This window comes from Triplophysa rosa, linkage group LG9 (assembly GCF_024868665.1).
Source record: "Triplophysa rosa linkage group LG9, Trosa_1v2, whole genome shotgun sequence".
NCBI lineage: Eukaryota > Metazoa > Chordata > Actinopteri > Cypriniformes > Nemacheilidae > Triplophysa > Triplophysa rosa.
The window spans coordinates 1,045,141-1,068,526 of record NC_079898.1 but is presented as its reverse complement, the minus strand read 5'-3'; the positions used below and the strand labels follow the sequence as shown (position 1 = coordinate 1,068,526).

The following is a 23,386-nucleotide window of genomic DNA, read 5'->3' as shown; positions in this document are numbered from 1 at the left end:
CTCTCTCTCTCTCTCTCTCTCTCTCTNCTCTCTCTCTCTCTCTCTCTCTCTCTGTGTGTGTGTGTGCGTGCAGTGCGAAAAGAAGGAAGAATACATCGACAGGATTCAGACTCTGGACTTTGACACACAATCAGCAATCGCCGCTCACATTCAGGAGGTCTGAGTCATATCAGTCACGTGTTCACTTATTGTGGTACAATACAGATAACTTGTGTACCAAAACTTGTGTTACCTGTGTGTGTGTGTGTGTGTGTGTGTGTGTGTGTGTGTGTGTGTATTGAAGGTGACACATAACCTGGAGAATGTGTTAGATCTGCAGTTTCTGGAGGAGAGTGAGTCTGTCTCACAGGACAAAGACACACTCCTCAGACACGTGACCTTTCACCTGAAACATCTGGTAGACCAGAGAGACCAACACACTGAGGTACGACACACTGTCAGTCTCATGTCACGCAGAAGTGAGTGGGCTGTGTGAGGAAGTGATGTTTGTGTTGTGTTGTCAGATGATCGTGTCTCTGATGCTGGAAAGAGACTCTGGTCTCATGTCTCACGGCGGTCCGTCTCCCGGCGAGTCATCCGGTATGAGCCACACTGAGAGCGTTCAGCACCTGTCTGTTGAGCTGGCTGATGCTAAAGCTAAGATGAGACGCCTGCGTCAGGAGCTGTGAGTACTGCACCATCAACACTTCCCATCATCTGCACTCTTAATGCATTCCTGTGGGTCAACTACAATAGTGTGGAGGTGACTGTTAGAGGAACTCGGCTCACTGACAGGAACTTGCTCTCATGACACGTCTGCAGGGTTTAGTATGTGGAAGCTGATCTTTGATAGGTTACACTGACTTCCTGGCAAAAAGTGAATGGCAAGGCCTGTATTAGATACCAGACGCCGACGCCACATTGAGCACTGAATTGAGTGAGTCAAGACCAGGCCAGAGGGTCTGATAAACGCTTCGAAGTAAACAAGAGAGCCGTGTTTTTCAGGATTCAAAACCCAAAAAGATTTCTCATGTGATTTCAATCATTCTGATCTGTGTGGACTTCAAAACCATTCTGTCTCCTGTTAACAGACTGTTATTTTATTGTCATAAGGAATTGTAAAAATGTGTTCTTGTTGTGGCGCCCCATCTAGGGGTAAAGGCGTAGCATAAAGAAACGAAAAGGGAAGTATTATTTCATAATAAAGAAATCAGCAAAACAGTTGGGATCTCTCATCAGGAGTTGGCAGTGCCATATGAACAAACACGACAAATAACTACCCGACATTTCATTCCTTCTAACTCTCATAATGCAGAGACAGAAGAGATGAAAATCAAATTTGCTTCCCGTACTCTAACCATAAACAATACATAAGAAGTGGTGCCAAACTCACTACTTTACCATTATCTACAATTTGGAGGTTTAGCAAAGAAATCAGGGTCTGTATTTACAAAACATTTGATCTATACCACTAAGAGTTCTGCTAAACAGCTGTGAGTGTCATCTTCAAAACTATTGCTTGCTGACTATGACCACAGTGATTGGTTGATAGAGGATGGGTCTGTGTCAGTCATTTAATCACAGACATATTATAGAATGACAGATCATGCTGACATATTCAAATAAAAAAAATGTAGTCATATTCAAATACAATATTTAAAAATATAATTGTTGCCATATCCATATAAAGATTATAAAACATTTGCTAAGTTACTAATTAAACAAGTGAAGAGTTAGTTAGCAAAATCACGTATTTTATTGTGCATTCCAATTATTATCATTAAATGGCAGTTAGGGTTTTTTTTATTAAGTAACAAAATAATAAAAAAAATACAGCTAACAAACTGTCATGGTTCTGCCCCATCTTGTCTTGCTTTTCTTAATCTTGTGGCAGAGCCATGACAGAATCTCTTGTTTTATGTGGAGAGAGAAAGTTTTGGCCTTCCATATACTCCCTCTCTCCGGTGTGGCGTCTCTGTTCCCGCCCTTTCGTCTCGTTATTGCTTGTTAATTAGTTCATGTCCCGCTCCTGTGCCATCTTGATTTCGTCCCCTTTATATAGTCCTCATGTTTCATTGTCCTGTGCTAGTCCATTGCTTATGTGTTTGTGTCACGTGGGTGAGTTCTTTGTCAGTGAGTTTAGTGTTAGTTCTTGTAATGTTTTATTAGTCTAGTCTTGTTAGTTTAGTGAGTCTTCGTTCCTTTTGCCATGTTTTGTTCTGTTGTTCCATTGTGGGCTTTTGTTTAGGGCTGCAGCTATCGATTATTTTAGTAATCGAGTATTCTACTGATTTTTCCATCGATTAATCGGGTATTCGGATAATAAGTACGTTTTCTTTATTAAAGAGCAATACTAAATATACAAGAGAAAATAAGACAGGTCTCTTAAAATGAACAACTAATTTCTTTCCTTTTTAGAAAAATTAACTTATTTATTGCTGAAATTGCATACATTCATATCTGTGAAAACTAAACCCATTTAGTACATTCCATTGCCATATTACATTCAAAATGCAATATAGGCCTAATACAAATGTATACATATGAAACATTAATAAAAATAGAAAGAATAATTTCAAAGCTAAACAACTAACTTCAGCTTATGCATGATGCATTTAGTTTATCTAAATTAGTTTTAGTTTCTTTTTTTAATATTAAATAGTAATATATTTGTCCACATAAAAATACCGAGTTACCCGGACTTTTATTTTGGCAGGTCGTCGGAAGACGCTTATTTTTTAGTGCGTTAGCTTCACTCAGAAAATTTTTCTGAAATAAACTCTCAGAGCAACTCTGGAGATGAAGTTCATGTCCTCATAAAGCGCAGACGCAGACAAATTCACGAGCATCACGCGTGTAGCACGTTAAACTGTGCAGTTCATTCACTCAGACACGCAGCACAGCCAGATGACATGTGTAAATAACATGATTCGGAGTCCACAAGTCCGCATCTAGTTTGATGGACTCAATGCAGCTGGAAAACAAGTTTCACTCGCAAAATAGACTAAAACCAAGTAAAATAGCAGTTCACCATTTCAATAAGCTATCACTTATTTATCAGCATGAGAAATAAGCGTGAGTGTGTGGACAGACTAAAATGCATGTGTCTCAAGGTGAATGCGGGAGACTTGAGAACCCCGTAACATGAATAGAGTTTAGCGGGCTGTGCGTCAGTAATAACGGTCCGTGGGGAAACGCAGTGCTACGTGTGTACTGTAGTTAAATGGATTAAACGAGGCTTCGAGGCAACAAAAATTGCCTCGATGATTTTTTGTATTCGAATAACTCGAGTTACTCGAGGAATCGTTTCAGCCCTACTTTTGTTTTGTCTGTTATTTATTATTAAAGTCTTGTTAACCCCTTACGTCCCTGTCTGCACTTGGGTCCGTTGTCCTCACCTCACCCGAGAGATTCATGACAACAAACAAAATAAAACAAAATAAACAACATGATTTTTGAAATATAAAAAGAAGAGTGATCTGTTTTTGCAAATAAACTATATGTTCATGTAAAGTACATGTTCAGCTAATTGTCATCTTGCCTGTCTGCATCTCATAAACAGTTAGCAGATATTAGTCTCTATGGTTAAGATCATTGTCATGAAATCTTTCTAAAATGTTGAGGTTTCAAGTTAGACTGCCGGTGTTACAGTTATTTTAGGATTGATGTGAGCTGAGTCCTCTTCACTGCTCCTAACGTCTCACAGGTTTAAGAGCTAGTTTTAGTGCTAAAACTCTTTGTGAAATACTCTTAGCGCAAAAATGTAGGAGTCCTAAAATTAGGACAGACACGCCCATTATTTGAAGAGTTTCTCCTAAATTGGCAAGTTAGGAGCTTCTTTTTTTGCCTTAGGATGCTTTGTGAATACTGGCCCAGGTTGGGGCGGGACGGGGCAAGCTCACGGTCAGTAAACAGGCAGAAATCTAATCCCAAATTTGTCCAATCACACACTTCAAACACACAAATATCACAAACATCTCAAATCCTACACTGAGAACAAGAACAAGAGCAAACACGACAAGTGACTAACACGACTGCTGAGAGAAGTGACGATGGGATCTTTCTAGGTCTGCAGGAACTTCTTCCTGGACAGAGCACACACAAACACTTCCCACAAACAAAACAGACTAAAGGATTGTTACACTTGTCAACTAGTGAAATTGCTCGAGAAATGTAAACGTTACTGTGCGTTTAACCCCCAGGGGTCGACAAACGTGTGAGCGCAGAACACCAGATTTTTCTCATAGCAGCAGAAACAACTTAAAATACTCCGTCATGTGTGGTCATACATATACTGATGCTCAGATGAAAAGACATCAAGCAGCACACGATGTACATGTTTGAGATGATGGTGTTGTGTGTTGTAGAGAAGAGAAAACCGAACAACTGCTGGACTGCAGACAAGAGCTGGACAACATAGAGACTGAATGGAAGAGACTCCAACAAGAAGTGAGAACACGTCAGCACACCAGCACTGAGAAAATGGAGCTCAACTTAATCTCACTGACTTCATGTGTCATGATTACTGTAATTCTCTTAACTTACGTACATGTCACAGGTTTAGACAGCCAACAATAGCTCAGCCAATCAGTGGCCTTGTGTTTATACATGGGACTGTAGCTTTCTTAAAGAGACCCTCCAAAATATAAACCCCCACCCTCTCTGACTGTCTCCTGTGATTGAAAAAATGAAGATGTTTTGTTAAAAGTTCCTGTCACAGAGACCGGGGCTGGCAGACCTTCTCATTATATTTGACAGATATTGTATATTGGAACTGCAGGTTGATGCACATCACATGCACAAGTAAATAATGAGAGAATTTGTGCCTGCCTGCCTGAGTTCCTGTGCTTCTGTTTCATCAGAACCTGCAGCTGCAGTGTGATGCGCGCTCTCTGCGGGCGTATCGTGACCAACTGGACGCGCTTCGAGAAAAAGCCATTAAAGTAGACAAACTGGAAAGCGAAGTGACGCGCTACAAAGAGAAACTTCACGACATTGAGTTCTACAGGACCAGAGTGGAGGTGCGGTCACATATTCCGAGTTATCCAGTGGTGTGATTGAATACTGGATTCTGATTGGCTGGAAGGTGTTCATTAAAACCGTTTAGTTGATGAACTGAGGAAAATAACAATCAATAACAGCTTTAACTTGACAAATGTCTGTGGTATAAGTGGGATAATCCACGGCTAGCTGTGCGTTAAAAGATTTGAATCAAGAACCACCCGATGTGAAGTGAAACCCTTTAATGCACGGCTAGCTGTGGATTATCCCTGCCATACGCAACGGTACTTACTGAGTGTGTGTGCTGATATAGGAGCTAAAAGAGGACAACCATGTTCTGCTGGAGACCAAGAACATGCTAGAGGATCAGCTAGAGTCATGCAGAGCTCGCTCGGATAAACTTCATGAGCTGGAGAAGGAAAATCTGCAGCTGAAGAACAAAATCCATGACATGGAGATGGTGAGAGAACAGCAGCATGCGTTCAAACTGAGCATCGACAGGTCACGTGGCTGTATGTCACATCAGAGCGGCCACATGCACTCCATGTTCTCAGCTTCTTCATCATAGGATCTAGATGACTGTTGATCACCATGCGACTTGCTGTAAATACTGACCGATGAGAATGTGTTTCAGGAGCGAGACATTGACCGAAAGCGCATGGAGGAGTTACTGGAGGAGAACCTGACCCTGGAGATGGCTCAGAAACAGAGTATGGATGAATCTCTGCATCTGGGCTGGGAGCTAGAGCAACTGTCCAAAACCACACCTGAACTCACTGAAGGTAAGGTACACCTGACCACCCAATCACACACACACGATCTCATGATTGCCTCCGCCAGTCCCTGAGCATCATCCCTGAGTTATCACCCACAGTGTTGTTGTTCGGAGAGGATGATGTTGTCACAGCATGTCTTGAGTTTGCTAAGGCTTGTGTGTGTTTGCACTGCAGTGCCACAGAAATCTCTGGGCCAGGAGGTGAATGAACTGGCCACCAGTCAACTGCTCAGACTGGAGAAAGAGAATCAGATGCTTCTGAAGACAGTGGAGGAGATGAAGGCGTCGTGTGAGAGTGAAACACTTCTGAGACTAGAGGAAGACAATCAAATGCTCAGTCAAAAGGTCAGACAGATGTCTTTAACAGTCACAACATCAACCTGTTTGTGAATCTGGAGCTAAATTCAAATGCATCTGGCTGTTTTTTGGCTTTTCATTATATTATAATACAGTATATTGTAATTCATAATCAGCCATAGTCATGCCATTTGATTGTTCAGTACGAGTTGAAGTGTGTGTTCTGGCCAACATTCAGCACTTCAGATCATTAAACTGTGTGTGTGTTTACACAGCTGGAGCAGCTGCAGATGAGCTTGACTGCAGACAGAGAGAGTCTGCGCAACGCTGAGACTCTGAGCGCAGATCTGCTGAAAGAAAAAGCTCAGCTGAAGAAAACTCTGGAAACACTGCAGGAGAACTCCGACAGACAGGTGCTCTCTTCATTTCTCTTCGTCTCCTCTTACTTTATAGCCAATTAGAGGTCTGAACGGGCTTTAAAAGAAAGCCCAAACTCGGCCCGTACCTGAGACTGTTTAACCCAACCAGCCGACCATTACAGTTACATTTTAAGCCCGAACTCGAAGTGCCTTTAACAGCAAGCTTTGTTGAAATATGCTGCATTTTATGATTGCTTGCGATGATAATTAAACAAATAGCTACATGTAAGCAAACACAGTTTCATCAAGGCACGGCGGCCCCCTCAGCAGTGAACACACAAGAAAGAATAAGAAATAGCACAAACTTACCAATAACTAAACTTTGCTGTGGGTCAACAGGTGTAAAAGTCAAAAATCCTTTTTGAACCCTCTGGAACTCAAACTTCAAAAACTACTGTTGATGGTTTGAGCGCCGTCCTCCTCTGATTAAAAGTTACGTTAGTCCATCTGCACTGAAGTTCCTCTCGCTGCTGCTGCAGGGATGCTGAGGACACTACGGGCCGGTCTTGACAGTAATGACAAGATCATAATTCTTCCAGAGTGCAGCTTTCCCGGCATCATTTGGCACTGTAATAAGTTTTCCCTCGCTAATATTTTGCTTTATCGCACTCATCTTACCATCACCTGCTGTGTTGTGACAACGAGGACAAGAGCGGGAGGTGGGAGCACATGCGCAGAACAGTTTATGCGAAAAACAGTTTTGTGCATGTGTTTTCTCTCATGTTTTTTGTGGTCACAACGCAGCAAACACGCAATCACACGCCACAGCATGCAAACTTTGTATATAGCCTATATATTTTTTTAGTTACAATCCCGAACCTGAGGCATTTCATTAAACATTAACCCGACCCAAAACCCGCAAGTTTTTGGGGCCCCGTCAGGCTCAGGTCTGGTTGCAGACCTCTATAGCCCATATGACATTCTGTCATCAGAAATCATTTCTAACTCTAGAACTGCACCGGTCAGCATAGGAATATACGTCGTATCAATCTTACACCGTGTCCACATCAATGCGTTGTCGTTTTAAAAGCTCTTTGTCCACACTCGCGTTTTCCAAGTGCTGCCTATCCATACTGAAACATACTGAAAACATGCATGAATAAAACATAAGACACTTCAACCTGTGACATTATTTACTTTCTGCCTTATTATGTCGCGGAGCACAGAGGTTTTTTTTTAAGGGACAAACAAAGAGTTTAGGGATGTAACACAAGACTATAAAGCTGCAAAAGTGAAACGATCCTCTCACTCCGCTGCCAAACAATAACTGTGAGTAATTTAATATTCCATGTACTAAAATGCAATTTAAAGTATAAACAAGCTAAGATTAACGCTTTCAAACTGGAGAGCAGCCAAAACAAATGTGTCACATGACAAAAAACATGAAATTGTTTTTAAACGCCTCTGTTTTTCTCATCCTCAAAACAGCATTTTCAGATGTATCCAATTTGCTGTGCGTTTCCTAAAAGGTTGTTGACAAAAACACTCTCCCAGTGTGGACGAAAGGATAAAACGGAGAAAAAAAGATGCACTTTCAAGCGAAAACACATTAGTGTGGACTGGGCATTAGATTAAGCAAGACAAGTACACCAACCAAACTACTTCATGCCTCAGTTTGCTTAAGAGAAGAGCATTTCTAGATCAAATGTGACCCTTCGTGTATGTGACAGATGTCACTGTCAGAGTTTGATTGAACATTTTACTCGTAATTGAATCCAACATGAAAACAACATCTGAAGATATTGAATAACAGAAAGCCTTTCACAGTAGAGCGTCACAGTATGTTGTTTAGTGAACTTCAGGGACAGGGTCTGTTGTGTCTTCAGCAGAACCTCCATGCGAGTTTTGAATCAGCAGAATCTTTCATCAAAATCAAAACAAAATAATGGTCCTGTTCAACACACGTTCTTGTACCTGATGAATTGTGTTTGTTTGACAGGTGAAGGGTCTGGAACAGGAGACCGAACATCTTAACCAGACCATCGCTTCTCTGAGACAGCGCTCCCTGGTTAGTGCCGAAGCTCGTGTCAAAGATATTGAGAAAGAAAACAGTGTGCTTCACGAGTCCATCAAAGAAACCAGCGGCAAGCTGAACAAGATGGAGTTTGAGAGGAAACAACTTCGCAAAGATCTGGAGCACTATAAAGAGAAAGGAGAAAGGGCAGAGGAGTTAGAGATGGAGGTCCATCGACTGGAGCGAGAGAAGGAGAGTCTGCAGAAACGTCTCGCTACTCTCGCCATCACCTGCGAGAAGGTGGAGGTCTTGGAGAAGGAAAATGCCGAGCTAGAAGCAGAGACCAGACGACTGAAGAAAGCCGCAGATGGCCTGAGGAATGTCTCCTTCCAGTTGGAGGTCCTGGAGAAAGAGAACGCACAGTTAGATGTGGAAAACCTGGAGCTTCGGCGCATGGCAGACTCCTTACGCTCCATCGGATCCAAAGCCACACAGCTGGAGCAGGAGAACCGAGAGCTGGAGATTGAGAAGACTCAACTCAGAAAGAGTCTTGAGCTGCTGAAGGCTTCGTCCAAAAAAAACGAACGTCTGGAAATGAGTTACCAGAGCCTGGAGACAGAAAACCAGCGGCTGCAGAAGGCCCTGGAGAACAGCGGCCGCAAGATTCACAAACTGGAGGGAGAGTTACAGGATGTGGAGACTGAAAACCAGAACCTCCAGAGGAGCCTCGAAGAGCTGAAGATCTCTAGCAAAGCTTCGGAGCAGCTGGCAAGAGAGAACTCGCTTCTAGAGCAGGAGAACGCTCAGATGGAGAAAGACAAGAAACAGCTGGAGAAGGAGAACAAGCGGCTGCGACAGCAGGCTGAGATCAAAGACTCCAAACTAGATGAAGACAATCAGCGTATCTCGCATGTCGAGAAAGAGAATCGTGTTCTTTCCAAAGAGGTCGCTGCTCTCAAAGAGACGTGCGGTCGCGTCAAAGACCTGGAAAAAGACAATAAAGAATTGGTCAAGCAGGCCACCATTGACAAGAAGACACTGGTCACTCTGAGAGAGGTAATGGTGCAAACACAAGAACTGTACTGATGTGTCCCCCGGTATGTTTGGCCCGATATGTCGCCTGATGCGTCTTGATGCGTGTCTCCATGTGTTTCATGGCCTGTTCCCCAACATGTCGCCCAATGTGTCTCTTGATGTTTCTCCCGGAATGTTGCCTGGCGCATGTTGATGCGTGTCTCGATGTTTCCCGATGTGTCCCCAACATGTCGCCCGGTTTGTCTCCTGATATGTTGTTTGATGTGTCCATCGATGCGCCCTTCAATGTGTCTCCTGATATGTTTCTTGATGCGTCTCTCAGCTGTGTCCTGATGTGCTGTTTCTTCATGTAGGAGCTGGTGAATGAAAAATTAAGAAGTCAGCAGGTGAATAATGAGCTGGAGAAACTGACCCATGAACTTGAGAAGATTGGTCTCAATAAAGAAGGTCTTCTAGCAGATGAGGAGACCTCTGATGACAGGTACACATAATGAGCACACTGTTTATTGTTGGTTGTACACTTGTGTCCATGTTTATTGCTGTAAAGAGACCATCACTGTACAATGGAAGCTACAGAACATGTTTGTAAGTGACGAAAATGAAATGGCTATCACAGCATATGTTTAGGGCAATTTCAGCTTTATGGATGTGACATTTTTACACTGCGTTCCAAATTATTATGCAAATTGGATTTAAGTGTCGTAAACATTTAATTTTATATTGTTCAATTAAACTTATGGATGGTATTGTGTCTCAGTGCTCTTTGGATCACTGAAATCAATCTCAGACACCTGTGATAAGTAGTTTGCCAGGTGAGCCCAATTAAAGGAAAACTACTTAAGAAGGACGTTCCACATTATTAAGCAGGCCACAGGTTTCAAGCAATATGGGAAAGAAAAAGGATCTGTCTGCTGCCGAAAAGCGTCAAATAGTGCAATGTCTTGGACAAGGTATGAAAACATTAGATATTTCACGAAAACTTAAGCGAGATCATCGTACTGTGAAGAGATTTGTGGCTGATTCAGAGCACAGAAGGGTTCGTGCAGATAAAGGCAGAATGAGGAAGGTTTCTTCCAGACAAATTCATCGGATTAAGAGAGCAGCTGCAAAAATGCCATTGCAAAGCAGCAAACAGGTATTTGAAGCTGCTGGTGCCTCGGGAGTCCCGAAAACCTCAAGGTGTAGGATCCTCCAGATGCTTGCAGTTGTGCATAAACCTACTATTCGGCCACCCCTAACCAATGCTCACAAGCAGAAACGGTTGCAGTGGGCCCACACATACATGAAGACTAATTTTCAAACAGTCTTGTTTACTGATGAGTGCCGTGCAACCCTGGATGGTCCAGATGGATGGAGTAGTGGATGGTTGGTGGATGGCCACCATGTCCCAACAAGGCTGCGACGTCAGCAAGGAGGTGGCGGAGTCATGTTTTGGGCTGGAATCATGGGGAGACAGCTGGTGGGCCCCTTTAGGGTCCCTGAAGGTGTGAAAATGAACTCTGCAAGGTATGTAGAGTTTCTGACTGAGCACTTTCTTCCATGGTACAAAAAGAAGAACCATGCCTTCCGTAGCAAAATCATCTTCATGCATGACAATGCACCATCTCATGCTGCAAAGAATACCTCTGTGTCATTGGCTGCTATGGGCATAAAAGGAGAGAAACTCATGGTGTGGCCACCATCCTCCCCTGACCTCAACCCTATTGAGAACCTTTGGAGCATCCTCAAACGAAAGATCTATGATGGTGGGAGGCAGTTAGCATCAAAACAGCAGCTCTGGGAGGCTATTCTGACATCCTGCAAAGAAATTCAATCAGAAACTATCCAAAAACTCACAAGTTCAATGGATGCAAGAATTGTGAAGGTGATATCAAAGAAGGGGTCCTATGTTAACATGTAACTTTCCGTGTTAGGATGTTTTTGATTGAAATAGCTTTTGATTTCAGTAAATATGACCTCCTAATGCTGCAAATTCAACAATTGACCATTTTCAGTTTTTTACAACCTATGAAATGTTTTCAAACTCTGTTGTGCATAATAATTTGGAACAGTGCATTTTGAGTTTTTCATTTTTTAAATAAATACTGTTGTCAGTGGGAGGTTTGTTCAATAAAATTCCAAATGTACCCTAACTGTTGATTACTTGAAAATTATACTGACTGTCATTTGCATCAACAAATTAGGAAAACCAGAGAAAGATATCATTTGCATAATAATTTGGAACGCAGTGTAGTCAAAACTTGAAATATATACTCAGAGCGTGTAACCGTGTATCAATTTATCAAACGGTATAAATATTTAAGACATGGTTCATGCAGAAATGGAAATTCTGTCATCATTTACTCGTGTAATTTTAAACCTGTACCGAACAACAGCTGTACCCATTCACTAGCCTTGGTTCCCTTTCTGTCGGTCTCTCGAAGTTGTGTCGAACCGACAGAATGGGGTTTGTCTTGAGAACCTATCATCTTCTGAGTATTTAGAAAAGGCCAATGAAAATTGGCGAATGAAATTTGCATGCCGGACTCCTCCCTGGATGTCCGGGTATAAGAGGGAAGCCGGCGTGCTCATTCATTCACCTTTTGTTCTTTAGAGCCTACGCATCTGATGAGCTTCTCTACGATCTTTGGTGATCATTTTTCTGCTGGAATCTACGACGTGGACAGCGGACGGTCCCTTCCTGCAGTGACTCTCCCCTGGGCGTCTCGGAAGTTCCGGAGGTGTTCGAGCAAATTTCCTTTCTAAAAGAGCAAATTTCTCCAGCGTGGCATGTCCCGCTGTTCTCATGGGTGCAACACACTCATCGAGGAGGGGGACGGACACGATGCCTGCTTCCAGTACGCTGGGGCAGACGTTGTGGATACGTCCTGCCCGCACTGCGGGCGGTGATGATTCAGATGTTGCATCACGGGTGGCTGTGTTCCCACGGGACTCTGCCACCACCTCGTTTGCTCCCTGTTACGTGGCAGCAGGACTACGGCCCTGCCGTCCGCTACGGCAAGCAGCGAGGGTGATATGAGGATTACTGTGAGCAATAATCTGCCAGCCACTGGCTCACGGACCATTCGCACCTCGTCTCGCTCGTCCGACCGTTCCCCAGGAGACGGTCCGCCGTCTTATTCCTCAATCACGTATTCGGACACGATGCGTGATGATGAGATGTCTCTTGCAGCATCGGGGGGTGACGTACTGCCATCCGACTCCGACGATTCACTCGTGCCCGTAGGCGGCGGCCACCTGGGGGGGGGCTCGACCTAGACTCCCGTCCAAAGCATGCAGGGTCTCGGCATCTCTGGTGTCGAGAGCTTACATTGCAGCGGACCAAGCTGCCTCCTCTCTCCACGCTATGGCTCCTGCCAGGCCAGGGCGTTGAGAGAGCTCCACGAGGGTAAGACCAACCCAGCGCTTATGCAGGAACTCAGAGCCACCACCGACCTAGCTCTACGGGCGACCAAGGTGACCACGCGGGCCCTGGGTCGGACGATGTCCACACTTGTGGTCCATGAGAAACTCCTCTGACCGATCCTTGCGCAGGTGAGTAGCGCCGAGAAGGTCCGCTTTCTTGACGCACCCATCTCGCAAGGGGGGGCTGGTTGGTGTTACTGTCGAGCCGCAGCAGCCCCTCTCACCCCCCGCCCGTCAGGGGGCACGAGACCCACACGCGGCCTCCCCCGGAGGGTTCTCGACAGTAAAGAAGCAGTCCTCCATGCCACGACTCGGCCGTCGAATCCCGTGCACTGTCTGCTTCCCAGCAGCCCTGGTCCTCTTCAACGCCCTCCAGCTCTGGCGCCCCCCACTCAGGCGGCCCCCCTGGAGGAGACAGCGAAGAGGAGACCATCGCCCCATCAGTAGCCACGGCGAAGCGGCCCTCATGGGAAGACCTCAGGGGGATCGAGGCTACCATTGGGCCCGACCCCAGCCACATCGCTGGGAAGTCTGATTGGGACGGATCCTGCCCCGTTCCTCCATCTGCTGGCCCCCTCTGGGGGGCTAGCGCCTACTTACTCTCAAAAAACTTACTCTCCTTTCTCTCTGGGTTATCACAGCCGCTCCCACCCTCTGCACGACGGTGAACGGCAAACTCGACGTTGCGTCATGGCGAAGCGCAATATCGAGTATAAACTCCAGCCCTCAGCACTCTCAGTCAGACAGTGCGTTGAGCTGCGCAGTCGCCAGGCAGGAAAACAGCAGAGCCGATCTTCTCCCCGGGGGACCTCCCCGGCAAGGAATCCGTACTGCTAGCCATCGAACCACCCCCCGGGGGGACGATGAAAAAGATCGTACCTTTAGTACCTCCTGTCTCATTTCTGGGAGCCTGTCCGGCTTCCCAGACTGTCAGGCTGGCTAGGGAAGACGATCCGTCTCGGCTACGCGATCCAGTCGCCTCACGCCCGCCAAGTTTCAGGGCATCCGATATACCTCAGTCAGAGGCTAGGATGTTCCCGTACTTCGGGCCGAGGTCGCCACCCTTCTGGCGAAGGGAGTGATCGATCCCGTCTCACCAGCCTCTGTACTTCATTAGCCCCAAGAAAGGCGGGGGGTTGCGCCCTATCTTGGGTCTGTGTGTTCTGAACAGGCACCTACACAATAGCTGCCTTTCAGGTTGATCACGCAGAAGTGCATCCTGACGTCCGTCAGGTGTCAGGACTGGTTCATGGCAATCGACCTGAAGAATGCGTACTTCATGACTCGATCCTCCCTCGACATCGGCCGTTCCTACGGTTCGCGTTCGAGGGACGGGCATATCAGTACAGGGTCCTCCCCTTCGGTCTGTCCCTGTCTCCACGAGTCTTTACGAAGGTCGTGGAAGCCGCCCTCCTTCCCCTTAGGGAAGGAGGTGTGCGGGTACTAAACTATCTCGATGACTGGCTCAGCTTGGCGCACTCTCAAGATCTGTTGTATACACACAGGGACCTGGTGCTCCGGCACCTAGATCGGTGGGGCTACAGGTCAACTGAGAAGAGCAAGCTCTCCCCGGTGCAGAGCGTCCTCTTTCTCGGTATGGAACTCGACTCTGTCCTCATGAGCGGCCCCGCTCACCCCCCACGGGGAGGCGCGAGACCCGCGACGAGGAAGCCCGCGCCCACGCGGCCTCCCAGAGGCAGTGTGACAGAGCGCGCCCGATCAGTGTTGAACTGCCTGAAGCTCTCAGGCAGTCAGCGGTCCCCCTGAAACAATTTCAGAGGCTCCTGGGATACATGGCATCCTCGGCGGGGGTGGTCCCCCTCGGGTCGATGCACATACGACCGCTCCAACACTGGCTACAGAGTCAAGTTCCTTGGAGAGTGTGGCACACCGGCAGCAGGCGTATGGTCATCACGCTTTTCTGCCGACACACCCTAACCCCCTGGAGGGTTGGGGTGCCGTGTGCAACGGGCAAGCAGTGTCGGGGCGGTGGACGGGTCCCCGCCTGCGTTGGCATTTCAACTGCCTAGAGTTGTTGGTTGTGCTACTTGCATTGAGGAGGCTACTACCTCTCGTGCAGGGCAAGCACGTGCTGGTCCGGTCAGACAGCAGCTAACATGACTCGCCCGGCGCCTCCTCTTATGGAGTCAGCAGGTGATCAGTTCCCTGCGAGCCCAGGCACACATCCCAGGCATCCTGAACCAGACAGCCGATGCGCTCTCTCGTCAGTCGACGCTTCGCGGAGAGTGGCGACTCCATCCCCGCGCAGCCGGCTCATTTGGGAGCAGTTCGGCCAGGCACAGTCCTGTTGCCTCTCCGGACTCCACCCATTGTCCGCTTTGGTACTCCCTGTCCGAGGCAACCCTTGGCACGGATGCCCTTGCGCACAGCTGGCCGCAGGACAAGCGGAAGTACGCTTCCCCCCAGTGAGCCTCATTGCACAGGTCCTGTGCAAGGCCAGGGAAGAGGAGCATCAAGTGGTACTAGTTACGCCCCTTTGGCCTAACCAGGACTTGGTTCTCGGAGCTAAGGCTCTGTCAACAACTCCCCCTGGAGTTCGCCCCCCTGGAGTGAAGCAGTTCGCCAGGGGGAGCGGCACGTTACGGCATCCCAGGCAGAACTTGGTCTCCATGTCTGGACGGGACGAGGAGATCCTGAGTGACCCACCCCCGGTCTGGTTGGGACGTCACTCAGGCTAGGGCTTCGGCCACTGGGCGGCTATATGCCCATAAGTGGTGCCTCTTCTCGTCCTGGTGCTCTTCTCGGCGAGAAGACCCGCGGAGTTGCTCGGTCAGGTACGAGCTGTCCCTTCCTCAAGAGAGACTGGGGAGTAACCTCTCCTCCTCCACACTGGGAATGTATGTAGCCGCTACGGCCGCTCATCATACCCAAGTGCTGGGTAGCCTCTGGGACAGCACGACCTGGTCATTAGGTTCCTAAGGGGTGCGAGAGGGTGACCACCTTATTCGCGCTCCGTACCCTCTTGCGACCTAGGTGGCGGGCCTCAAGAGGCCCCACCCCCTTCGAGCCTCTCGGGGTTGCCACTCTTTCTCAGTCTTGATAAAGACGGCTTTACAAATGGCGCTCACCTCCAAGAGGGTAGGGGATCTGCAAGCACCCTCCGTGTCCACAGATTGCCTAGAACTCGGGGCCGGAATTCTCATGTTATGTTGAGACCCCGCCCTGGCTACGTGCTCAAAGTTCCCACCACTCTTCCGAGAGACCAGGTGGTGAACCTGCAGGCGCTCCCCACCGGGGAGGAAGACCCAACCTTTCCGTGTTGTGTCCAGTACGCGCACTGCGCCTCTACTTGGACTGCACACAGAGCCCAGAAGCTCTGAGCAGCTCTTTGTCTGTTTCGGAGGTCAGCAGAAGGGAGGGCTGTCTCCAAACAGAGGCTGGCGCATTGGATCGTGGATGCCCTCGTTAGGGCATACCGATCTCAATTCGCCCCTGCCCGTTGGGAGTGAGGTCACTCCTCATGGGCACCGGCTCAGGGCGCCTCTCTAGCAGACATCTGCAGAGCTGCGGGTTGGGCTATGCCCAACAACTCCGTGAGGTTCTAATACCTACGTGCGGAACCGGTGTCAGCCCGCATCCTGGCAAGGTGTAGGACCGGCAGCCGGTAGGGCGTACGCCTGCGAAAGCCCTTCCCCCTTCCTTAGGGGGATCAGCGGCTATTACGCCTCTCCTCTTTCCCCCACTGGGTAAAGAACAGGCATTTTATCCATCACTAGCACCTTCCTCGGGGCAGGCTGGGCAGAGCAGCCCTGCCCCCTTAGGCCGGGGAACAGTTGAGTTATCTCCCACATAGCTCTAACTGGACCTAGTGCTCCAGACGTGGTAACCCCCCCTCCGTGGGCTGTTCCGTCTGATGTATCCTCATGAATGGTTCCCACCTCGGCAACCCATAACCTCCCTAGGTGGACTCCCGCCTTGCGGTTACTCCTGCAGACCGCACATTTTCCCATGAGTTCTCCCCTGATGGTGAGACCATGTGGTGTCTCCACTAATTCCTCCCTACAGTAGGTAGTGGTCTCTGCAGAGTTTTTCCCCCGGGGGGGAATAATGCTTACCCAGTGGCCCTTACGGTGCCGGGCGGCTTCTCGCCATTTAGAGAACTAGGCCTCCACCCGTGACGGCCGGTGGCAGGGGCTTCCCAACTTTGTGGTAAAGCTCTGGGTCCCCCTTCCTTTCCACTGGATGGTCATAATTTCACATTAGCGTCTTCGTCTGACTCGCCCAGGCTAGTCAACGTCGCTCCGCTAGAGATTGTGACGCGGCTCAGTGCTGTGGCGTCTTACATAGGAACCCCATTCTGTCGGTTCAACACAACGTCGAGAGACCGACAGAAAGGGAACGTCTTGGTTACGGATGTAACCTCGGTTCCCTGATGGAGGGAACGAGACATTGTGTCCCTCATGCCACAACACTGGCCGCCCACCCCAGCGGTCGGGGGAGGATGCTTAAGGCTCCTCAGACCAAAGGTGAATGAATGAGCCAATTTTCATTGGCCTTTTCTAAATACTCAGAAGATGATAGGTTCTCAAGACAAACCCCATTCTGTCGGTTCAACACAACGTCTCGTTCCCTCCATCAGGGAACCGAGGTTACATCCATAACCAAGACGTTTTGTCTCCATACAATAGAAGTGAATGGGTCCCACCAATGTTCATCTATTTTGTGTTCTGCAGAAGAATGAAAGTCATGCAGGTTTGACATGACGAGACGGGAGTAAATGATGACAGAATTTTAATTTCTCACCTTAACACATGCTGCAGTGGTAATGCAGTGAGTGAGAGAAAGTGCAACCCTCAGATATAACCAAAAGTCCCACCTTCCAATAAAAGCAGCCAATAAATCTATCGTTAAAGACTGATGATTGTCTAGAGGAGGGGCTCTCCCTTTAAAGGGACAGTTCACCCTCAAGTTGTTCCAAACCTGTATACATTTCTGTGTTCTGCTAAACAAAGAGGAAGATATTTGGAAGAATGTTGTCAACTGAGATTTCTGGGGTACTCAAAAAATGGTACAGGATTTTGGTTTGTTTTCCTATATTCTTCAAAATGCGTATAATAATTTGTCCTACTATGGTAGTCAATGGTGTCCCAGAAATGTCAGTTGCTAACGTTCATGACAGAATTTTCAGTTTTCTGTAAATATTCACTGCGGTTTTACTACAGGATGTGTGGTGCAGTAGGCCCAAGCAACCTAAAAACTGTTTTAGCACAAATTTGAGCTAAAGAAACAGAATTGATGGTGGAGGTAATGTCAGGTTTAATTGATGCCGGGGCATGTTGTTGTTGTTGTTTTATTGTGGTAATAGCCAGTGATTTTAAAGATTGATTGTATATGTGTCAGGTTTAAGCTTCTGGAGTCTAAGCTGGAGTCCGCATTAAAATCTTCTCTGGAGATTAAAGCTGAGAAGATTTGTGCTTTAGAGGCTCGACTACAGGAGTCGTCCAACCTCAACCAGCAGCTCCGTCAGGAGCTCAAAACGGTTCGCAACATTCCAGTGTGTCACATTGTTTGGTTAACTGGCAGTCATCTGTGAATGATCTGTTTTTAATGCTTCATTTTGAAAACTGGTCGACAGGTGAAGAAGAATTATGAGGCGTTGCGTCAGCGCCAGGAGGAGGAGTGCACAGCTCAGAGCTCGCCCTCTAGAGGACGGGAGGACAGTAAATGGGTGAGGGAGAGTCAGGAAGCCACGCGTGAGCTGCTGAAGGTCAAAGATCGACTCATTGAGGTGGAGAGAAACGTACGTATCAACATATTTACATTTACGCATTTGGCAGACGCTTTTATCCAAAGCGACTTAAATTGCTTTATCCTATACATTTATACATAGGCATGTGCAATCCCTGGGATCGACCCCCCACAACCTTGCGTTGTTAACGCAATGCTCTTACCACTGAGCTACAGGAAAGCTCTATCAATGCCATATCAATGCCTGATTCACATTTCACACAGACTCATTTCATTCCTATAGACTGTCTAGCAACACGAGCGATTGCAGTCACGCTGCGTGGGCACCGCCCATGATGTAAATGGGCAAATTTAATGACAGATTAATTTCACTGCTGTATACAGTTTGTTTGTGTGGAAAGTGTGTTAAGGGCCTTTCACACTATGAACTATAACATAAAAACAAGTTTCAATGTAAGAGAATAGGAGGATTCACACCAGTAGCGTAGCCACGAGGGGGCCTAAGGGGACCTGGGCCCCCACATTTACATGTACGGCGCCCTCAGATCTTTGATAGCTTAAAATAAAAAAATTGTTACTCTGGTTGATCGACCAATCAGTGCTATTTATTAAACTATATTTGACAACAATGTATATCAAGTATTCAAATTAAGAGAAGAGAAAGTCTCATGAATTGACAATTGAATATTGGCAAGTAACATGTTAGGGATAATGTCCAGGCAGCCGGTTGTTATGGCAGAAATAATCCCTGACAGTGTGATGAGGATGTGAAGCGGAGGGTCTTGTATCTCACTGAAGGGGTTTATTTCACGATAACAGCTGGCTGCTTGTACATTATCCTGCTTATTACACGGCTACTTGCCACATGAGAAAAAAACTGGACATGAAATGTGAATTTGAAATATTTTATTAGCTCATTTTTACCGAATGCTGACCTTCCGCGAGGAAAAGCCCTTTAGTTTTGGTTTTAAAGTAAGAAACGACGTTCAAACATCACGAACAGGCAAATTGGCTTAATCATTTGTAAATATAATGTCATATATGTTATTAAAGACATATTTATAATTCATTTTTGTACAATATTAAACTGCCCCTCTCAAAATGATTTGCAGCATCCGGGTTACAGGGTGTTATTAGTTTGTTATTAGTTAAAAACTGTCTAAAGACGGCACACTGCGCGCCTGTATGTGTATGCGTGCACGGGATGCGGTGAGTGACGGATGCATATGCACCTTGAGGCTCTGCTGACCACACGCGCGTTTTGCAAAACTGACCAGGCATTTGAGAGTTATGGGGTGTGATAACTGAACCTACCTTGCTAACTAAGTGCCTGAATAAAGTACGCGTGGATAAGCGCCTGAATAACGTACACGTGGATAAGCGCCTGAATAACATACGCGTGGATAAGCGCCTGGAAATTATTACTATTGATACTATTAGCCAGGGGCCTTGCTAGACCTAAAGCTCTACTGGGGTACAGGCCCCCATTACTTTTTCTGTCACTTGCGACACAATGCACTATACAAACTACCCTTGTTTAAACCACTTTTCCTACAGATTAAGAATACTAGGGAAGGTAAACATTAGGGATGCACTGAATGTTCGGCCACCGAAAATGCTCGGCCGAATATAGCAAAAAACGCAATTTCGGTGTTCGGAACATACCGAACATGACTCGTGATACGATCAAGCAGCAACCAGCGCAGAGAGAGAGAGAGAGAGAGAGACAGACGTGCGCTTTATTACTGCCGCAAACATTTTGGCAGTGCGCGTGTGTGTGTAGTTTGTGTGTGATCATGTTTGTATATCCCGGTGGGGACCTAAACCCGAATACACACCAACACATGGGGACTCGTGTCACCGTGGGGACCAAAATTGAGGTCCCCATGGGCAAAAAAGCTTATAAATTGTACAGAACAATATTTTTTAAAAATCTAAAAATGCAAAAAGTGTTCTATGATCTTTAGGTTTAGGGATAGGGGATAGAATATACAGTTTGTACAGTATAAAAAACATTACGCCTATGGACTGTCCCCACGGGGATAGTAAACCAGACATGTGTGCGCGTGTGTGTGTGTGGAGCATTTTAAAGTGTCAGAGAAAGACACAGCACGAAACTTGCCTCACGGAAGTAAATTTCCGAATGAAAGCGTCTTTACCGGTCGGTAACTTTACTTCAGACGGAAGCGGGCTGTCTGACAGTAGCCCCGCTGCTCGCGACATTCTTTGACATCATACAGTGGTCGCGTGCACACAGTTCCCTGTACTAAACAACTTGTCAAAGTATGTACTGTGCATCCTGGCCACGAGTGCACCTTCTGAGAGAACAGTCAGCTTTTGTGGGCGGAGTTTGGAGGAGAGACGTGAACTGAAATGGTTGTCAGTCAGCATCCGTCAGAATTACTTGCATTGGATGTTTTATTTTCTCAAATCATTTTGTAATGTAGCCTATAATAATCCAACAGTTTTAGTTTATTTGTATTTTCAGCTCATAGGCCTAATGTGGAATGACAGTTTTTAATTAAGTGTTTTGTTGTAGGGGTACAGAGTAACTTACATCATTCTTTTAGCAGTCAGTTATAGGCCTAATTAATGTAGGCTATTCATGAAGGAAGAGGGCTCAATTTTTTGTTTGAATTTACTTTGTTTTGCTCAATTTGATATTAAATTGTATTGTAGTTTATTGAAAAGCAAGACAAATGATAAAAAGCACATTTTGACTATTCAGTTTGTGCAATAGTGAAAAAAATGGCTTAATAAATAGAAGAAATGCAAAAAACCATGTTCGGTGTTCGGTATTATTCGGCCTTCGGCCAAGAGTTTCACAACATGTTCGGCTTCGGCCAAGAATTTTCGTTTCGGTGCATCCCTAGTAAACATGTATGTATTTAAAAATATATAAAGTAAGTATCTTCAACAAGCTTAACAAACTTTATTAACATGGTTGCATGCACTGTATGGAAAAAATGAAAGCAGCAAGAATTGTTTCTTGCACATCTTCATTCATTACACAATGATGATAACAATCAATAATTACATCTTTTTTAAGAAATTACAATATTTTTTATGGCTCCAACTAAAGAACATATATTATCTTCAAAAACAATCTTTTGGTTTAACAGCCTAGTCCAAACAAAGCTGGTTCATTTTTAACCAATTGTACTGCATTAAACTTGATCTCAGCCATAGTTATTGCCACCTTTATGTAATGTCCCAATGGAGCTAGTAAATTAGATATTAATTTAATATCTTAAAGTACATAACACAAATGTTTTCTAAGCAACCATGCAATTTTACAGATTTGACAAAGGTTTTCATGAGACATTTCCCCAGACCTGACTGGCTGGGGATTAGGGCTGGGCGATATGGCAAAAAAGTAAACTCGATAGTTTTTTTCTATATTGATCGATAACGATATTTATTTCGATATATATTTAATTACAAAACTGTATTTAAAATAATCTATTTTAAATACAGTTTATTAACAAAAGTTAACCTTTAACCAGTTAAAATTCAATTAAATAAATGCACTGTTGCAACACAGAGGATATTAGGCCATAAACAACATGTACCAGTTCATTCAGTCTCATTTTGACTCAATTGACTGGTTAAGTAAAGGGAGTGTTCCTTCAGTACATTCAACCAATGAAAGGGCTCCGTTACTGCGTACATTCGAACGCTATTGGCTCAGCACCTGCGCACATACATAACGCTGCAATAATGTCTTGCTCGAGTAGTGGGTTTTATTCAATGCATTCAGTGAACCTTAGTCTTTCAAAAAGACATCTCACATAAACTGTAGTACATTTCTTTAATCATGCAAGCATCTTACATACAAGGTTCAATATTTTAATGTGCACACAAACTCACTTCATCACATCTCTGATCTGTACAGGGCGGCGCTGGTTTGTTTCATATGCACCAGCTCATGTTAGCAGATATGTTAACGATGGATATAAAAACGTTTGTGCTTGAGTTTCGAAGTAACTCGCTTGCAATTGCGCCTCAAGTTTGTTTTGTTTAACCGGCGATTGCGAAAAAAAAAATAAGACACTTGATAAACCGTGTGATGACAACTCGAGGTTAGTTTCACCTTTGTTTCCGCTTCCAGTAATGTTTTCCTCCTCATGTCGAGTTTTCTTTGCCAAGTGCAGTGTGAAATGGACTTTGTACTTTGACGCGCATGCTAAAAGTTGCACGCTGACTGACTGTTGTTGCGTTTATTTCTGCGTTCTGTTTGACTGTAAGATTAATCCATATCGAGTCAAAATGCCAATAGTTTATCATCGTTTTTGAAATACATTCTATCGCGATTCGATATGATATCGTTTATCGGCACAGCCCTACTGGGGATGTACAGTTTGTTTCAGTCTTACCTCCCTCAAACTCACCATCTCCTTACTGCTTCCATTTCCCTGCTTTGCGCAAACAAATTCTGATGTCCATCTACAGGGGCTATTAATGATGGAGTCAAAATGAGATGATCGATATTATTTAGAAACTTACTTTAGTTTCGTCATGTTTTCATAGCCTACCTCAGTCGCGTGTTGTCACCCTTGCGTGCCTGCGTGCGCAGCTGCGTACTGCAGTTGTGGCAAGAAAACACACAGACTTTTGTTGTGCCCAAAGAAGGTTTTAAATTGGAATATAATCAGTATAAAACCAGGAGTAGGGATTACATAGGGCTGCGTTTACATTTGTCATTAACATGCGAACTGTAACGTTATCTGGATGTTGTCCAAATACACATTGTGTAAACGCGCTTCTGAACAGAATGTTACCCCATCAGCCTGATCCCGAGGTAGCCGACGA

At 45.7% G+C, this 23,386-nt stretch overlaps 1 protein-coding gene across 4 annotated transcripts in view; it reads left to right on the top strand.

Moving 5' to 3' along the window:
• Positions 1 to 23,386, top strand: part of ccdc88ab (coiled-coil domain containing 88Ab) — a 96,532-nt gene that overhangs the window by 39,939 nt on the left and 33,207 nt on the right. For all 4 annotated transcript variants that reach the window (XR_008963506.1, XM_057341566.1, XM_057341565.1 and 1 more), the window contains exons 6-18: positions 74 to 157; positions 284 to 424; positions 504 to 664; positions 4,347 to 4,428; positions 4,842 to 5,000; positions 5,294 to 5,440; positions 5,615 to 5,762; positions 5,931 to 6,100; positions 6,328 to 6,465; positions 8,411 to 9,481; positions 9,814 to 9,941; positions 18,227 to 18,365; positions 18,462 to 18,626. Coding sequence is in view for 3 of the 4 variants with exons in the window: in XM_057341566.1 (XP_057197549.1) it covers positions 74 to 157; positions 284 to 424; positions 504 to 664; positions 4,347 to 4,428; positions 4,842 to 5,000; positions 5,294 to 5,440; positions 5,615 to 5,762; positions 5,931 to 6,100; positions 6,328 to 6,465; positions 8,411 to 9,481; positions 9,814 to 9,941; positions 18,227 to 18,365; positions 18,462 to 18,626 (2,733 nt within the window). In the remaining variant the exon portion in view is untranslated. The remainder of the gene's footprint in view (positions 1 to 73; positions 158 to 283; positions 425 to 503; positions 665 to 4,346; positions 4,429 to 4,841; positions 5,001 to 5,293; positions 5,441 to 5,614; positions 5,763 to 5,930; positions 6,101 to 6,327; positions 6,466 to 8,410; positions 9,482 to 9,813; positions 9,942 to 18,226; positions 18,366 to 18,461; positions 18,627 to 23,386) is intronic.